Source organism: Podarcis bocagei, assembly GCF_964188305.1.
Source record: "Podarcis bocagei genome assembly, chromosome: 13".
Classification (NCBI taxonomy): Eukaryota; Metazoa; Chordata; class Lepidosauria; order Squamata; family Lacertidae; genus Podarcis; species Podarcis bocagei.
In genome coordinates this window covers 37547910-37565333 of record NC_138138.1, presented here as the reverse complement: position 1 = coordinate 37565333, position 17424 = coordinate 37547910, and the positions used below count along the sequence as shown (strand labels likewise).

The 17424-nt window shown below is 48.3% G+C and overlaps 1 protein-coding gene across 11 annotated transcripts in view; it reads right to left on the bottom strand.

Annotated features, from left to right (window-relative positions):
• The window catches only part of BRSK1 (BR serine/threonine kinase 1), a 57825-nt gene that overhangs the window by 21185 nt on the left and 19216 nt on the right, over nt 1-17424 (bottom strand). For 4 of the 11 annotated variants that reach the window (XM_081167098.1, XM_081167101.1, XM_081167103.1 and 1 more), the window contains 5 exons: nt 14916-15010; nt 12280-12365; nt 5327-5467; nt 3768-3884; nt 1305-1338 (listed from right to left, as the gene is read on the bottom strand). In XM_081167098.1, the coding sequence (XP_081023224.1) occupies nt 1305-1338; nt 3768-3884; nt 5327-5467; nt 12280-12365; nt 14916-15010 (473 nt within the window). Of the gene's footprint in view, nt 1-1304; nt 1339-3767; nt 3885-5326; nt 5468-9698; nt 10703-12275; nt 12366-14915; nt 15011-17424 lie in introns of those variants that run through there. The other 7 variants (XM_081167104.1, XM_081167099.1, XM_081167107.1 and 4 more) reach the window with 7 other exon arrangements.

The window sequence follows — 17424 nt, the reverse complement described above, 5'->3', positions numbered from 1 at the left end:
CAGGGCTGGGCAGGGCCAGAGGCAAAAGTGGGCAGACCGAGACATGTGAAATTTGCCTTTCTGCAGAAAGCTATTTTCCACACCCACCTCCCTACCCTCCATCTAGACCAGGGGTCTGCAACCCGCGGCTCCGGAGCCGCATGTGGCTCTTTTACACCTTTGCCGCGGCTCCAGGGCGGATACTAGCGAGGGGAGGAGGCGCATTGTGCGCCCCGACACTCCCCACTGTGGTGGGCGCTGTACTGGCTGTGACGTCGCATGGGGGCGGTGCGTGCGTTAGTCACGCACCGCCCCGACATCACTTTCCCGCCCGCCCGCCCGCTACATTGTAAGGGGCATGTACGGTGGTCACTGCATTGAAAGGGGGCATGTACGCTGGTCACTGTTTTGAAGGGGAGTGAAGAACACACACACACAAAAAGGTAACTTGTTAATTTAACATTTATTTCTATGAGGAGGAGTAATTCTAAGGGGTCAAACAAAGAAATAATAAAAAGTGACAAAAAAGTTATTTTTATAATGACGAGTTTTGCGGCTCCAGTTGTTTTTTCTTCGGAAACGGGTCCAAGTGGCTCTTTTTGTCTTAAAGGTTGCAGACCCCTGATCTAGACAAACAGGAAGCATGACCAGAGCCCAAGGTCAAATTCCAGCCAGGCAAAAACACTTGAGGAGGGTATGGATCATGTCTGGTGAAGGCTGTGGCTCTGGATGGACTGTGGCCTGGGGAGAGCCCTGAGGGCCAGGCAGAGAGGCCTGGAGGGCCACAATTGACCCCCGTCCCTGCTATAAGCTGTGAAGAACTCCCATTCAACTTGATGGGACTTAACCTCTGAGTTGACAAACATAGGATTGTACTGTGAGTTAGTTGCCCATAAGTCCCACTGGAATCAATGGGTGTTAAGTCAATCACCAATACCTTTTCACATTCATTTAAATGGGATGTAAGCGCAACTAGTTTGGTTTGAATTCGACCCACTTCTGAAATCCATTGACTGATTCAACAGAGTCTCCTTTTAAGTCAACCAAAACTGCTCCCCACTTTCTTGTTTTAACGAATTAAGCAACCAACCGTTCAATCCTATACATGCCTACTCAGAAATCAGCCCCACCCAGATCCATGGGGCTTATTCCATGGCAAATGGGTAGAAGATGATGACATACGACTGAGAAGCCGTTACCCCAACCCAAGTGAAGCCTAGGGCCAGGCTTGACAGACCCCCTGTTTTGATCGGCGGGCAAGAGGGAAGGGAAGGAGATGCCATCAAGGCAGGGGAGGGGTGTGGGCACTAGGCCTGAGTCCTTACCTTGATCACCTCAGGACATGCATAGTGAGGAGAACTGCAGCCCAGCATTGGGGGCAGAAAAGAGAAAGACAGAGAGACAGAGGAAGAGTGAAACGCAGGAGAAAGCAAGACCCCCCCCAGGGCCTCGGGTTCAAACAGGCATGTGAAGAGGAACCTGCGGGACTTCTTCCCACCCACCCACAAGCACACTGCCCCCCAAACCTAAGATGTTTTTGTGGAGGGAAAATGCCCCCCCCTTCATTCTTGTCCCACAAGTGCTGGGAGGTTTCAGTTGCCAGGTCCAGGAAGCTGGCCATGAGGAGGCAAGAAGAGAGACTGAGGCAGCGAAGGAGCCTGCACATACATTTAAAGCGCATTTAGCACACATTTGGTAAGGTAAAGGTAAAGGACCCCTGGACAGTTAAGTCCAGTCAAAGGCGACTGTGGGGTTGCGAAGCTCATCTTGCTTTCAGGCCGAGGGAACTGGCGTTTGTCCACAGACAGCTTTCCGGGTCATGTGGCCAGCATGACTAAACCGCTTCTGGCGCAACAGGACACAGTGACGGAAACCAGAGTGCACAGAAATGCTGTTTACCTTCCCGCTGCAGCGGTACCTATTTATATAGGTTTCGAACTGCTAGGTTGGCAGGAGCTGGGACAGAGCAACAGGAGCTCACCCTGTCGCGGGGATTTGAACCGCCGACCTTCTGATCAGCAAGCCCAAAAGGCTCAGTGGTTTAGACCACAGTGTCACACGCATCTCTCTAGTATACATTTAAAGCACGTGAACTAGCACACGTGAAGCACATGGAACAACTCCTCAGCCTTCCTTGGCACTGCCCTCCATTTTCTTCTGGGGAGTGTCATCACATTGACACCATACATTTAATGCTCATTTAAAGCACACAGCTCGCCCCCAAAGAATCCTGGGAACTGTAGTTTGTTAAGAGTGCTAGGAATTGTTGCTCTGTGAAGGGTAAGGAACAGTTCCCAGGATTCTCTGGAGGAGGTCATGTATTTTAAAATTATGGCAGGTATGTAGCCATAGGTGTGCTTTAAATGTGTGCTAAAAGTGCTTTGAATGCATGGTGTTGATGCTGTGATGGTGGAAGTGCTTTGGCTGTGAGAGGGTGGTTTTCTTGGGGAGGGGGGACTGCCTATACATCACACCTGCATTTACAGCAGCTTACAAAAAAGGAAAAAGCAACTTAAAAAAATAAATAATTCAAATAAAATACAGATTATAAACATTCAAAAAACAACTGCAAATTTTATAAAGGGTGTGCAGTCATGTGGCTGCAACTAGGCAATCTCAAAGCATTTCCTCCACTTCCTCCCAGAACGAAATATGTCCCAGCTTTGAGGCTAAAGAGCTGGCAAGCGGAGTTCACTTTTGGGCCAAAAAACCAATCGTGGTATTATTCATGCTATCAGTAGTTACGTGATTTTAAAAAACAACAAAACAAAGCATATTTCAGCTGGGGGAAGTAAATTCAGATTTAGACCGTGACATGAAGACAGCGGGGCCTTAACCACAGCCCCCATCTGGATCAGGCTTTCCCACAGCTGCTATTTGTCCCAAAAGAGATGTTGCCATTGTCACCAAATAGAAGCCAGAGAGGTGCGAGGGCTGATCAGAACTGGAACAGGGTCAGGGCACAGTGTTAAAGCCCCGCTCCCCTGACACCACAGTCCCGACCTGGATCGGGGGTGGGAAGGCAAGCACACAGTGGCTGCTATTTCCTTTTTTAAAAAAAACAACAATTCACAAAATTACAAATTGTGTGACTGACATTACGTTCAGTTTGGACAGTGCTGAACTTGAGAAGCTGCAGTGTGAAAAACCAGAGCCCACATCTGTCTTCTTTTGCTAGCATTTTTTTTTTTTTTTCCAGATTGGCGGCCTTAATGGGAGAGTGACTGGTAGGGCTACCAATCGGGTTTGGGAATCCCAGAGCAGGGGGTGGAGCAAGGGAGAGCTGTAGTGGTGTGGGCCAGACAAAGTGGTGAATTACTATACCTAGGTTCCCTGGGAAGGGTATAAGAGCACAGCACAGGGATAGGTGGGAGGGTCGACCTATGGCAACACAGCCAAGGTGGCACAGCTCATGTCATTCCTTGGATGAGCCCCTTGTGCCACTCTATTATAGGGCTGGCAAATCCCCCAAAAATCCACCCCTCTGCAGGGGTGATTCACATACTATACAGCAGATGTTTCTGATTTCTGGATACTCCAGTGAACCCCGTCATGTGTGAAAAGGAAGCACATTTCTTAAAAAGACACGCACCAGCTTCTCTGGGTTTGCAGACATGTGCTTCCTTCCCACTTCACGTTTTATGGTATTCCCTGCAGGAAACACCTGCGGTGCTTTTGGTGTTCCTGCCAAACAAGGATCAACTGATGCCTGACTCCTCATCCTCGTCTCTTTCGTGGTGTTGTGTGCAACCCTCCAATCAGCCCTCCACACGTAGAGGTTGGCTCACCCACAACTTGTTTCCAGCAGGCTATCTCCGACCTGCAGGGAGGCCATGCCGAAATCTGCAATCCGGATATTGTTCTTCTCATCCAGCAACAAGTTCTCCGGCTTCAAGTCTCGGTGGCTGGGGAGGTCCAAACAAAATGAACGGAGACTGGTCAGCGGGAGACACAAAAGGCACATGCACTCGAAACATCCCTTGCAGTCAAGTAGCTACATCTGGGATTATCCCAGTGAAGGAAATGCGATCAGAATGGACTTGCTTTTCCCCGCCCCTTGAGCAGGTTTTTTAAACACAGGTGTGGCCCAGTGGCCAGGGAATGTGCTGGATTTCAGAGAACCCAAGCTTTCTTTTTGAAACAGGAACAAGTTTCTAGTTGCCATGGCTATGGAAATGGCATTGGGGCTTGCTTGCTTGCTCGCTCAGAATACGAAGTAGCTATCCCAGAGTTGCTACCCTGAGAAATCATCCAAAACACACAATGAACAGCAGGGTGTTTCAGCTAGCCCTCCTTGCTGACTCTCCTGGGTTATTCACAATTCACCATGTTACCCTACTACAGAAACTGTCCTGAGTACTAAGATCAGGGCAAAGTAAGTCAAGAGCTCCTGAAGTGGCCTGAGATTTTTTGTACTTTGCTCACTTCAGCCTCTCCTCAGTGAATCTGAAACTGAAGCTGCAAATTTCAATCAACCTAAGCCTACAATTGTTGCGACGAGAGTTGCCAACTTATCACTGTCTTTGGACCCCTGAACAGCAGCTCAATATGCGAAACAGAGTAGGTAATGGCTTTTCCTTGGTCTGGTTGGGCTGTGCAGAAGGGAAGAGAAACCTAAGGCCCTTCAGGCCTCACTATCTGACCCCTAAGACTCTCTCAGAACCCCACCCCCCTTTCCAGGCTATACCCATCACTGGCCTCTGCTTCATGCCTTTCTCACAAGCTCCTTGAGCTTTGCTAATGCCTCTTGTTTGCCTTGGAGGAAAGACGGAGAGAGAAGTGTAGGCAGAGAGAGAAACCTCTGGCTTTTGAACAGCTGGGACATAACCTACTGGACAAAGGCTAAGACTGGAGTCACAGCCAATGCTCCACCCACTTTTGCCTTTAGCCGCAACCACAACCGGCACAGGGCCCCCAGAAAAGTTGCCCACAAGGCAATGTGGTCCTTAGACTGAAAGAGGTTCCTCACTCTGGTTGTACAGCCACAAAGCACATTTCAGTGGTCCATAAGGTAGTGGAAGATCCAAACACAGTCTCAGCGACTCAGGGATGGGACAGCATGATGGTTATGATGATGATTAAATAAATAGACAGGTAAGCTATTATTTTGATAGCTCAAAGTGGCTTACAAAATGAGGACTTTGAAATAAAGCATCATAGACAGAATACAACACAATCAATACTTACACAATACCAAGGGAACAAAATGCTATGGCAGCAGAAGAAAAATAAACCATAAGAAAAATCATTTCCCCTCTTTCCTGCTGGGAAAAAAAAGAGCTACCTAGCAATATGTGATAACAGCAACAGGCAATGAGCAGCCGAGGAGAAGAGGGAAGATACTCACCATATAGAATAGCTATGGCAGAAATCCAAAGCTGAGACAATTTGTCGGAAAAACTTCCTGGCTTCCTTGGGTGTGAGGCGTCCCTTCTTCACCAAGTAGTCAAAGAGTTCCCCTCCTGAGACATGTTCCAAGACAAGGTATCTGACGCGGAAGGAGGCAGAGGGACCGAGAAGCAGAGAAAATCGGGAAAGAGGTCATGAGAATCCATCGGGCCCCTGTGGAGAACAACCTCACCGAATTCCTTCTAAGCTGGAGCAACTGCAAAGCAGGCTGGGAGAAAAGAAAGCTGAATGCTTTGCCACAGAAGGTGGATGGGAAACCTGGTGCCTTCCAGATGTTGTTGGACTACAACTCACATCACCCCAGACCTTTGGCAATGCCGGCTGCGGCTGATGGGAGTTGGAGTGCCAACATCAAGATGGCGATAGGTTGCCCATCCCTGCTATAGAATGAGCAGTTCAATGTCTCTTCAAGTCACTTTTGGGTAAGATGAATTACCGGCTGTTATGCAATCCCAAAACACTGTGCAGACACCAGCTGTTGTAGCTGTAGAACCCAAAGGAGAGAAGCCACAGCTGTTGCAAACATGACAAAATTGCCTCATGGAAAGCACTTCTCTGAAATAAAAACTGGGCAATGTACAAGTCATGGGTGGTAGCAGCGGCTTCACACTTTGCTTAGTTGCATCTGCACTGAGGAAAGTGTAACCAGCCCCAGGTTCCCAGCCGGCATACTGTGTACAACACCACATGCAGCTAAATACACATGTGTGCAATCTCACACAGGACTGTTGACATTACATTAAGCATGCCATATATTAAACATATGAGTCTCGTTCAGCCCGGACACTGAGGTCCAGCTTCAAGGGCCTTCTGGCGGTTCCCTCCCTGTGAGAAGTGAGGTTACAGGGAACCAGGCAGAGGGCCTTCCCATCAGATGTCAAGGAAATAAACAACTATCTGACTTTTAGAAGACATCTGCAGGCAGAGCTGTTTAGGGAAGCTTTTAATGTTTGATGTTTTATTGTGTTTTTAATAGTCTGTTGGGAGCAGCCAGATGGGTGGGGTATAAATAGTAAATTGTTATTATTATTGTTATTATTATTATAAGTGCTTTCCACGCCATGTCTAAAGTGGTCTTTGGCTCTCAGGACATTACAGCAGTTTGCAACAGCATGAACCTAGGCATTTCTGCTTGGAAGTAAGTCCCTGCAGTGTTCAATGATTCTCACTCTCAATTTTACATCATATGGCGCTCCTAGGCATAATTATTCAGCAATAAGGTCCCATCAGTTCAATGACCTGGTTTGCACAGTATGCCAAACCATGGATTGTTTAGCCTAACTAAGGTTTCTCTGAATATGTCAACCTGGCCCAACAGACTAACCACGTGAAACCATAGTTTATGGTTGACTTTTGGAATCGTGGCTTTTTAAAACTATGGTTTGCTGTTATGTCCAGCCTTCTTAATTGGACTTTGTTTGGCCACCCCGTCCCAGATCCACACCAAGCTCCAAAGGCATTGCTTGGCAAAAAGCAGCTGGAAAACAAACCAAGCTCTGGAGAAACAAGCTATGGTTTGTTTGGCCGTCTGTGAGGCAACTTACAGTTTGTTGAACATGATTAAAACAAACCACGGTTTAGCATTATGTTGGAACTCAGTCCTGAGTAGATGCATTCAAGATTGCCCTGCACCACCACCACTAATATTGCTATTGTTATTAATATTTCTATAACACCATTCACCTGAGTATCACAAGGCAGTATACAATATAAAAACACAAAAATTAATAACAAAAACAATACCCCCCACAATTTAAAAGGCCATAGATTTATTATTATACCTCCCGTCTCCCTACCAAGTAAATTACAGTACATTTCAAGTCCACGTCAACCTAATTCTCAAAGGTTGTAACGGGGAAGCCTAAGGGTACACTGGACAGAAGTGATTTAAAAAACAACAACCAAAAATCTATCTTGAGAGAGCTTGGAAGTTTCTTTACTCTTTCCCCACTTCACACACACAAAATAGTTTTTGCCAATAAAGAAGACCTCTTATTCAGGCACAGATTAAAGTACCGTATTTTGCGCCCCATAAGACGCTCCGGCCCATAAGACGCACCTAGTTTTTTTGGGGGGAAATAAAGGGAAAAAATTATTTTCCCCCCAGGCGCGGGGCTGGGGCAGCCCGAGCTTCCCCCGACCCCAGCCCCCAAACAGGCAGCTCTCTGCAAGCCGTGGGAGCCCAGCGGTGGTTCCCGCTGCTTGAGGAGAGATCCGCGAAGCCTGCACGTGCTGGGATCAGCGCTTGCAGGCTTCGGGATGCCTGCAACTCTCCCCAAGCAGTGGGAACGTTCCCGCTGCTTGGGGAGAGATCCGCGAAGCCTGCACGTGCTGGGATCAGCGCGGGCAGGCTTCGGGATGCCTGCAACTCTCCCCAAGCAGTGGGAACGTTCCCGCTGCTTGGGGAGAGATCCGCGAAGCCTGCGCGTGCTGGGATCAGCGCGCGCAGGCTTCGGGATGCCTGCGACTCTCCCCAAGCAGTGGGAACGTTCCCGCTGCTTGGGGAGAGATCCGCGAAGCCTGCGCGTGCTGGGATCAGCGCTTGCAGGCTTCGGGATGCCGGCAACTCTCCCCAAGCAGTGGGAACGTTCCCGCTGCTTGGGGAGAGATCCGCGAAGCCTGCGCGTGCTGGGATCAGCGCGCGCAGGCTTCGGGATGCCTGCAACTCTCCCCAAGCAGTGGGAACGTTCCCGCTGCTTGGGGAGAGATCCGCGAAGCCTGCACGTGCTGGGATCAGCGCTTGCAGGCTTCGGGATGCCTGCAACTCTCCCCAAGCAGTGGGAACGTTCCCGCTGCTTGGGGAAAGATCCGCGAAGCCTGCACGTGCTGGGATCAGCGCTTGCAGGCTTCGGGATGCCTGCAACTCTCCCCAAGCAGTGGGAACGTTCCCGCTGCTTGGGGAGAGATCCGCGAAGCCTGCACGTGCTGGGATCAGCGCTTGCAGGCTTCGGGATGCCTGCAACTCTCCCCAAGCAGTGGGAACGTTCCCGCTGCTTGGGGAGAGATCCGCGAAGCCTGCACGTGCTGGGATCAGCGCTTGCAGGCTTCGGGATGCCTGCAACTCTCCCCAAGCAGTGGGAACGTTCCCGCTGCTTGGGGAGAGATCCGCGAAGCCTGCGCGTGCTGGGATCAGCGCGCGCAGGCTTCGGGATGCCTGCAACTCTCCCCAAGCAGTGGGAACGTTCCCGCTGCTTGGGGAGAGATCCGCGAAGCCTGCACGTGCTGGGATCAGCGCTTGCAGGCTTCGGGATGCCTGCAACTCTCCCCAAGCAGTGGGAACGTTCCCGCTGCTTGGGGAGAGATCCGTGAAGCCTGCACGTGCTGGGATCAGCGCTTGCAGGCTTCGGGATGCCTGCAACTCTCCCCAAGCAGTGGGAACGTTCCCGCTGCTTGGGGAGAGATCCGCGAAGCCTGCACGTGCTGGGATCAGCGCTTGCAGGCTTCGGGATGCCGGCAACTCTCCCCAAGCAGTGGGAACGTTCCCGCTGCTTGGGGAGAGATCCGCGAAGCCTGCACGTGCTGGGATCAGCGCTTGCAGGCTTCGGGATGCCTGCAACTCTCCCCAAGCAGTGGGAACGTTCCCGCTGCTTGGGGAGAGATCCGCGAAGCCTGCACGTGCTGGGATCAGCGCTTGCAGGCTTCGGGATGCCGGCAACTCTCCCCAAGCAGTGGGAACGTTCCCGCTGCTTGGGGAGAGATCCGCGAAGCCTGCACGTGCTGGGATCAGCGCGCGCAGGCTTCGGGATGCCTGCAACTCTCCCCAAGCAGTGGGAACGTTCCCGCTGCTTGGGGAGAGATCCGCGAAGCCTGCACGTGCTGGGATCAGCGCTTGCAGGCTTCGGGATGCCGGCAACTCTCCCCAAGCAGTGGGAACGTTCCCGCTGCTTGAGGAGAGGTCCGCGAAGCCTGGAGAGCGAGAGGGGTCGGTGCGCACCTACCGCTCTCGCTCTCCAGGCTTCAGCGAAAGCCTGCATTCGCCCCATAAGACGCACCCACATTTCCCCTTCATTTTTGGAGGGGAAAAAGTGCGTCTTATAGGGCGAAAAATACGGTAGTTGCAGGCCCCAAGCACTCTCATAATTGTAGCCCTCCAACACAGACCAAGTGATAGATATTTATGTTATATAGGTCCCATAATCTCTATAAACAAGAGAACACTGCAAGGCTGTCTTTGCTTGCACTACTCTCCATTGAGAATGAGCTTTTGCAAAATAATTAAAAATTAAAAAATGAAAGTCACCTGTGATTTTGCCAGCGAAAGCAGCCTCAAAATTAATATTTAATTTACATTTACTTAAGACGTAATATACCTGTATGTCGAGGAATGATTTCATAAACTGCTAAACCAAACAACCTGCTTTAATTGGATTTTTTGTAGGCCTCAAACTTTTCCATAGGCCCTTGGGAGTTTCGTAGGCCCCAGGCACTGAGGTCTATTTTCCCTAACGGAAAATACCCTACCTATAGGTAAGACACAAAGGGGTTGGAGGGAGGAAGAAGCTGCCCGGAGGAAACATTTTGAATTTCATTTCAAATGGTTCTACAATGCAAAATTATTTCCTCAAGGCAGCAGCCTCTTCCTCCAACCTTTCTCTCTCTCACTCACACAAACACCTCCTCCCATTGTGTCAGCGGGAGGAGGATGACAAAGAGAGCTTATGTGTGGGGATTGCCAGTTGTCTGGCACTGCCTGGTATTCTGGACGGCCCTCTCGCACACGACACACACACACACACACACACACACACACACACACACACACATGTTCACAGAGGCTCTGCCGCTCTGGCGATCTTCACACGCATGCAGCAACACAGCTATCTCCTACCTAGGAAACCACCCCACGGTGCCAAGAATTTCAGAAGCAGATGGGATCGCCAAACACTTTTCTTTTTTAAAAAACGTGTTATTTTACGGATCCCGTCCCTCTGCCTTTAACAGCAGACTTGACACGCAGAAACCAGGCGTCTACTCTCACCTGATCTCCGCAAATAAATGTTTCGGCAGCTAATATTTCTGTCGCACTGAACGTTAAACACACACAAAAATAGTTGGTTTGCTCAGCCTGTGGCTCCCGCCGTGTGTACACACAACATGAAACACAAACCCACGCCTAACCAGCACCTGCCTTGTCGTTTCTTAGCAAACGATGTCGTTTCGATGTGGCTTTCCTCCCCCACCCCCCTGAACCAGCTTCAAATCCAAATGGAGAAAAAGAAGCACCTAGCTGCCAGCAATGCGTCTGTGCAAAAGGGAGTAGTGGGTTTTGTGGAGATGTGAAGGGGGGAGAGGACTGGCGGTGCTTTGGGTTTGAGCGCAGAGAAAGGAGGAGACCAGCTCTGAGCATGACAGAAGCACGAACCGGCTCCACAACCGCACAGGCTATTATTTATCACATGATGGCATCCTGGCTTCCAGTGGCCATATGTATGGCCTGGCGAGCGCACCAAAGTAGGCCCAAAGCCAGAAACGCAGTTGCAGCAAGGGAGGGGAAATCATTGCAGAACAGCCAGAAACATAGACGCCAGCCGCCTAACCACGTTTAAAATTACTTCTCAGGGTCAGACTTCGCATTATTATATTAAGCACGCTCCTTTTAAGAAGTGATTAAGGCCCAGCAGCCCCCTTTCTTAACAACAATGAAAAAAGCTGCTATTTGTCCCTGAAGATGCTATTATGGAGGGGATTTTTGGCAAGGAAGCAGCACAAGGTCAAAGAATTAAGTTCCCTTCCCTGCACCAATGCCCCAATCCTGCTCAGGACCTCTTGCGGCTGCTTTTTTTATTAAGAGAGAGTCGTGGAAGGTCGTAACTGTTTGTTTTTTAAGTTGTTCAACGTTAACATGGCCTCTAGGGAGCAATTCAGTATAACTCTGCCAGCATGCTTTTTCCTCATCTCTCCACAGGTAAAAGGGAAGGAGGCTAAGCATGCAAACACATTTAAAATATGTGACTTCTCCCAAAGATTCCTGGGAACCATAGTTTGATGAGGGTGCTGGGAGCTGTAGTTATGTGAGGGGGGTACTCTACAGTTCCCAGGATTATTTGGGGGAAACCAGTGCTTTTTTCCTTAAAAAAAAATGTTTAGTGGTACTCTCAATTTCCTACTCATATTGAAATACTGCCCCCTCAATGAGGCCAAACTTAGATTCATAAAATATTTAGGGCAGGGGTCAACAAACTTTTTCCACAGAGGGCTGGTCCACTGTCCCTCAGACCTTGGGGGGGGGGGGGCGGACTCTATTTTGAAGGGAAAAAATGAACGAATTCCTATGCCCCACAAATAACCCAGAGGTGCATTTTAAATAAAAGGACACATTCTACTCATGTAAAAACATGCTGACTCCCGGACCGTCTGCAGACCGGATTGAGAAGGCGACTGGGCCAGATCCGGCCCCCAGGCCTTAGTTTGCCCACCCATGGTTTAGGGGTATGCATCCCCCTGCACCCCGCCCCCAGAAAAAAAGCACTGGGGGAAATAATGATCATAACAGCAGCAGCAGCAACCACCACCACTATCCCACTTACCTGGGAGTAAGGCCCATCTAAATCAACCAGGCTTACTCCCAGATTAGGTGTGGTTAGGACTGCAGATTTAGCATGCTTTGTTTTGCTTTTAAGGAAGCAGAATGTTCAGGGAAGAAGTTTAGAATATCCCTGAGGTGGACCAGGATCCCCTGTGGCTGCAACCCTGACTAGAAGGGATCCCCAGAATTTGTCCTGGAAAGAGGATCCTCAGCAGATATATCAACAAAGTACACTACCCACCCACCCCCCATTCAAGCTATGAAGTGACTTGCTCATAGGAAGCTCGGCTCCACTCTGATGGGGACATGTGAACATGGGGGGGGGCTGGGGGGGAGAGGGAGGCCATCTGCAAATAAATACCTACAAATATTTTTTGTTCTCGTAGACATCATGGAGTTTGAGCACATGGGGGTGTTCAATCAGCTTCAGAATGGCAATTTCCCGCTCCACCTAGAAGGGAAGAGGGAGAGAATGCATGTGTGGTTATATACAGGGGGTAAAGAGCAACCTCTTTTGAGCACTGCCCATGTCCTAGCATCTACAGAAGAGGAGCTTCCTCCTGGGTTCTCCGTGAAAGAAGAGAGTTTGAAATAATTTATGAGGTATTATTTGTGCAAGATGCCTGGAGTGGGTTTCCAGCCAGCAGGAGGTCTCAATAAAACAAAATAAAAAATGGACAGTGGTGGATGTGACTCAATAGAAAGTAGAAAGACAAGCCAGGTTGGCTATGTCTAAAGCTCTGTCAGGAACTGTGGGTTATATCCACATCATATGCACATTTAAAGCACATAGGCAGAATTGACATCCGGGGGGAATTTCCAGAAGGCGGAGCTTTGTCCTGGATCTTAGGCAAGTCAATCGAAAAATTGCGTTTTTTAGGCATTGGGGGGGGGGGGGAAGCTCCACAACTTTGGGGTCTGTCTGGTTTTTTCTTTTTGAAATATAGCAACCGTATGGGTGCTGGGAGTTGTAACTCTGTGAGGGGTGAACTACAGTTCCCAGTATTTCTTTTGGGAGGGGGAGCAATGTGCCTTAAATTTATGGCATGGATTCTACAACTTTTGATGTTCAGCACTACAAATATTGACCCAGGAGTCCTTTAAACCAGGCAGTGGCTCACATGGCCACCAAGGCTGCTAGTCTAAGAGAACACCACCCCAAGACCTTTTGATAAAGGGCGGTATATTGAATTGAATAAATAAATAAGTACAGGCCCCTCCAGCCAGGAGTTTGCCATGACAGCCTATGATCCTTCAAGCCTAGGAAGTCAGATGCTGCTGCTGGGCCAACCTGATGCTACTGAGGGATATTTAAGGTGCCTATAGATTGTATTTGCAGGAGGAAGTCAAACATTTTGGGAAATTTATTGTTGTTTAGTCGTTTAGTCGTGTCCGACTCTTCGTGACCCCAAACCTAAATTGGGAAATTTATGTTTGTGCAATCAAAGAGCTCTGTCACCCTGGTGCAACAAATCCACTTAAAATATAATCAGCCTCTTTGCAGTTAGCGAAATGATGCAGAAAGGTATTTATAAGTGTAGAATGAACAAATGATTCATGGGAAGTATAAATGCCCCACAAGCAAGTCAGAATGAATGCTCATTGTCATGTAACCTCTCCACAACCAAATCAGAATAAATGCTAGATTATAATCTAAACTCCACATAAACTTTGTGCAAGCAAATCAAGGCAAATGCTCCATAAATAGGTCAATTGAAGCAGCCTAAAGGCTTGCAGACCTGCTGATTTCTTTCAGCCTGGCAATGTCTTGCAGAGGGAGGCCACCTGGTCCCCCATTTTTACCTCCAGATTTCGGCTCCTAGCCTGTCTGTCTCCAGCTTGCCAGCCTGCCTCTGCTGGGGCACCACCTGATGTTGCCAAACACAGCGCTTCCAATCTTGCATATGCCTCCGAGTGTGCAAAGCCTCCCCTCCCCACCCCACCTGTATATCAGAAGGAGACATGGGACTGTGCCAGCTGCTGAATGTTTCGTTCTGGCCTTGGTGAGTGGCAAGTGAGGGCATACTGAGAAACATCTTCACTGTTCATTTCAAAGCTTCAAGCTCCTTTTCTCCTGCGGTCTGACAAATGGACAGGGGTTTTTCTCCCACGGTCAGACAAGTGGACAGGGGTTTTTGTGTGTGTTCTTTACATATTACAGCCTCCACAGAAAAATTGCTCAAAACTGCTCCATAACATAGCTAATATCACATGGCATGTGGAGCATTTCATCATTCAGGGATTTTCTCCATGTCAGCACAAACTTCAGGAAAGAGGGGGAGAAATCACACCAGCGCGAGGGGGAAATGCTCCAACTAAGCTGATCCGCACCATGTGATTAAACTGCTGCCATGTGGACTAAGTCAAAGTCCTGGACTGAGGCCTAGTATACTGATGAAGGCTGGCGATGCCATCAGCTCATGCTAAACCTTGCAAAGGATGCTGGTCCAGAAACAAGGCAGGCCTTCTGTATCATGTGACATCTGGCAAGATAAGTCTGGAATACGGGAACCGCGTGAGCTCGCCCATTTTTAATCTTGCTTTATTTTCTGTGCTTTCTCAGTTCTCATTTTCAGCCAAGGAATTTAGAGGGTCAATCCTTCAACAGGAGGTACCACTCTGATGACATCCAAATCAAACAAACAACAAACAAGCCCGGCATTTTTTACTAGTTTCTGCATCTTCTTCCTGCTTTCTAACTCACCAATGTCTGCATTTGGCGAGGGTCTGATAGTGTTTTGCACTTCTCTCTGCAGTGAGGTACCTGCTAGTAAATTCATTCCAAGCCATGCTGTGTAGGCTGTGAATGTGTCTGACCACATCTGGCAAGGCAACCTGGGTTGAAATTTCTGTAAAGATGAAGTGCAGGGCCAGAGACTGAGACTCAGCAGGTATTTTATATTTATGTATCTCTCTGGTTTGCACATTCATCTCCACCTGCTTCCATTTTCATTTTTCGCTGCCCTTACACCATTCCCAACAAACAAACCCACATGCTCACCTTCATCAGTACTGACTCCGAAAGCTTTTCCCGGTTCACAATCTTAATCGCCACTTTCTGCCCTGTGATGCAGTGTACGCCCAGCTTCACCAGACCTACGGAAACGAAAAGAAGCGCCAGAGAAGATCTGTCACAATGCAGAATATCGTAACAATGCGAAGAAGGTTAATAATGATATAAGTCAAATTTCCTTCCCACCAAACGTATCCCCTTTAAAGGTGCAAAATATACTTCCTCTGTACAGAGATGGGGGGAACCTGTAGCCCTCAAGGTGTTGCTGGACTACAGTTTCCATCATCCCTGCCCACTGGCCATGTTTGCTGAGGCTGATGGGAGTTGTAGCAACATCTGGAGGGTCACGTATTCCCCACCTCTTGTACAGTGTATCGGGTTATTTTGATCATACACCGTAGGCAGCTTAAGGGCTGCAACGGGGTGGTCCTTTACCTTTTTTTTTAGTGCTTTGGAGTGATTAATGACATGACTAGAGGCTTGCACATACGGACGTGACAGAGGGACCTAAGGCACACTTTCTGTGCACACTTACTGAACACAGTGAGCTTTGTTTACACCTCTGATCTCCCAGCACATTTGCAAACAATGTAAATATTAGAAAGAGACCTTTATGCCACAATCCTAGGTCTGACTGCCTGAAAGTAAGCCTCACTGTGTTCAACTTAAAAGGTAAAGGTAAAGGACTCCGACAGTTACGTCCTGTTGCGAACGACTCTGGGGTTGCGGCGGTCATCTTGCTTTACTGGCTAAGGGAGCCGGTGTTTGTCCGCAGACAGTTTTCCCGGGTCATGTGGCCAGCATGACTAAGTCGCTCCTAGCGAACCAGAGCAGCACACGGAAATGCCATTTACCTTCCCACCGGAGCAGTACCTATTTATCTACTTGCACTTTTTGGCATGCTTTTAAACTGCTAGGTTGGCAGGAGCTGGGACAAAGCAACAGGAGCTCACCCTGTTGCAGGGATTCGAACCGCCGACCTTCCGATCAGCAAGCCCAAGGCTCAGTGGTTTACACCACAGCGCCACTTCCAGGCAAATGCCATATAGGATTACAGCCAAACTCTTCTGCGATCTTATCCAAAGGAAATCAGTGCTTCCCCTGATGGCAGGGAGTGTGTCACAATATCTGTTGCTGATTTGCAAGGAAATGCTGAAATTCTGGTGTCGATGTGTTTCAAGAATACTTTGGAAGACATCGTGCTCCCAATTCACATGGAAGGGACCATGTTCATTATGCTGCTTTCTGTACTCCCCGCTTTCTCAAGGGGTAGCAGGGTTCAGCAGAAGCTCATACAGAGTCAGTTTGCCCTTGCAGGAAACAGAGCTGGACCTTTCTCTGCCCATCAGGCACTCTGACTGTGAAGTATATTCTAAGGATGGGGAGGGGGGGTAATGAATCCACCTGGATCATGGAGAAAGGGGCCATAGCTCAGTGGCAGAGCCACGCTTCACGTACAGGACATCCCAGGTTCAATTCCTGGTATCACCAGTTAAAAAGAACTGGTAGCATTTGCATCATCTCTCTCTCTCTCTCTATTTTGTACAGTATAGTAATATTTTATTATTTTTCCAGAGCGAAAGTTACATTTGTTACTCAACAGTTATATTTCAGCTCAACATTCAACAGACAGCATAAACTCTGGACTATGCTACTAAATACTTATTTTGCAGGAGTTGGGGATATTTTTGTTTTTCTCATTTTTAATTAAATATGCCTGGCAGTGCGCCCTATACATGATGGCAACTATAGAACAGTACCTTTCACCACACAAAAGAGAGACTGAATACCGTCACTATTTCTCAGGTTCCCAGACATAATGAATGGATCCCCAATTAATTCAGATTCCCTGCCTATTCCCTGCCCTTGCAAAAGATGAATCACTGTAAGGACTTCTAAAGAGTGGAGTTCTCAAATAAATCCTATGAATTAGAAGCAGCTGCCCCAAAATTATCCCAGATCAGTGCCTGTCCTACGGCTCCAAAAGACACCTTATGTCTGAAAGGGGCATTGAATGTAATGAGATTACTAAAACTGCTAAAAAATTATTTCACAGACTGGAATCAGTCCACAAGCTGTTGGATAACAGGCTCTGATCTAGCCCACCATTGTGCCCTAACAAAGGATACGCTATACCAGCCTTCCAAATTAGCTCATCAAAATTATTAGCTCACAATAATTTGGCCTAACCCATAAGGTTAGTACAACTTTTTCCCACCTGACTCCCCTCAGATGTTTGGGACTATGTATTCTTCCAGATGATTTATTTATTGAGCATTCACCCTGATTTGCTTGCACCAAGTTTATGTGGAGATTAGATTATAATCCAGTCTTTACTAAGCATTTGTCCCAATCTACTGGCGACATTGTTATACAACAATGAGCACTCATCCTGATTTGCTTGTGTAGAGTTTATATGTCTTCCCATTAGTCATTTGTTCATTCAACATTTCCCCATCACTTTCCTACCTGCAAAAAGTTGGCTACTTTTTAAAAG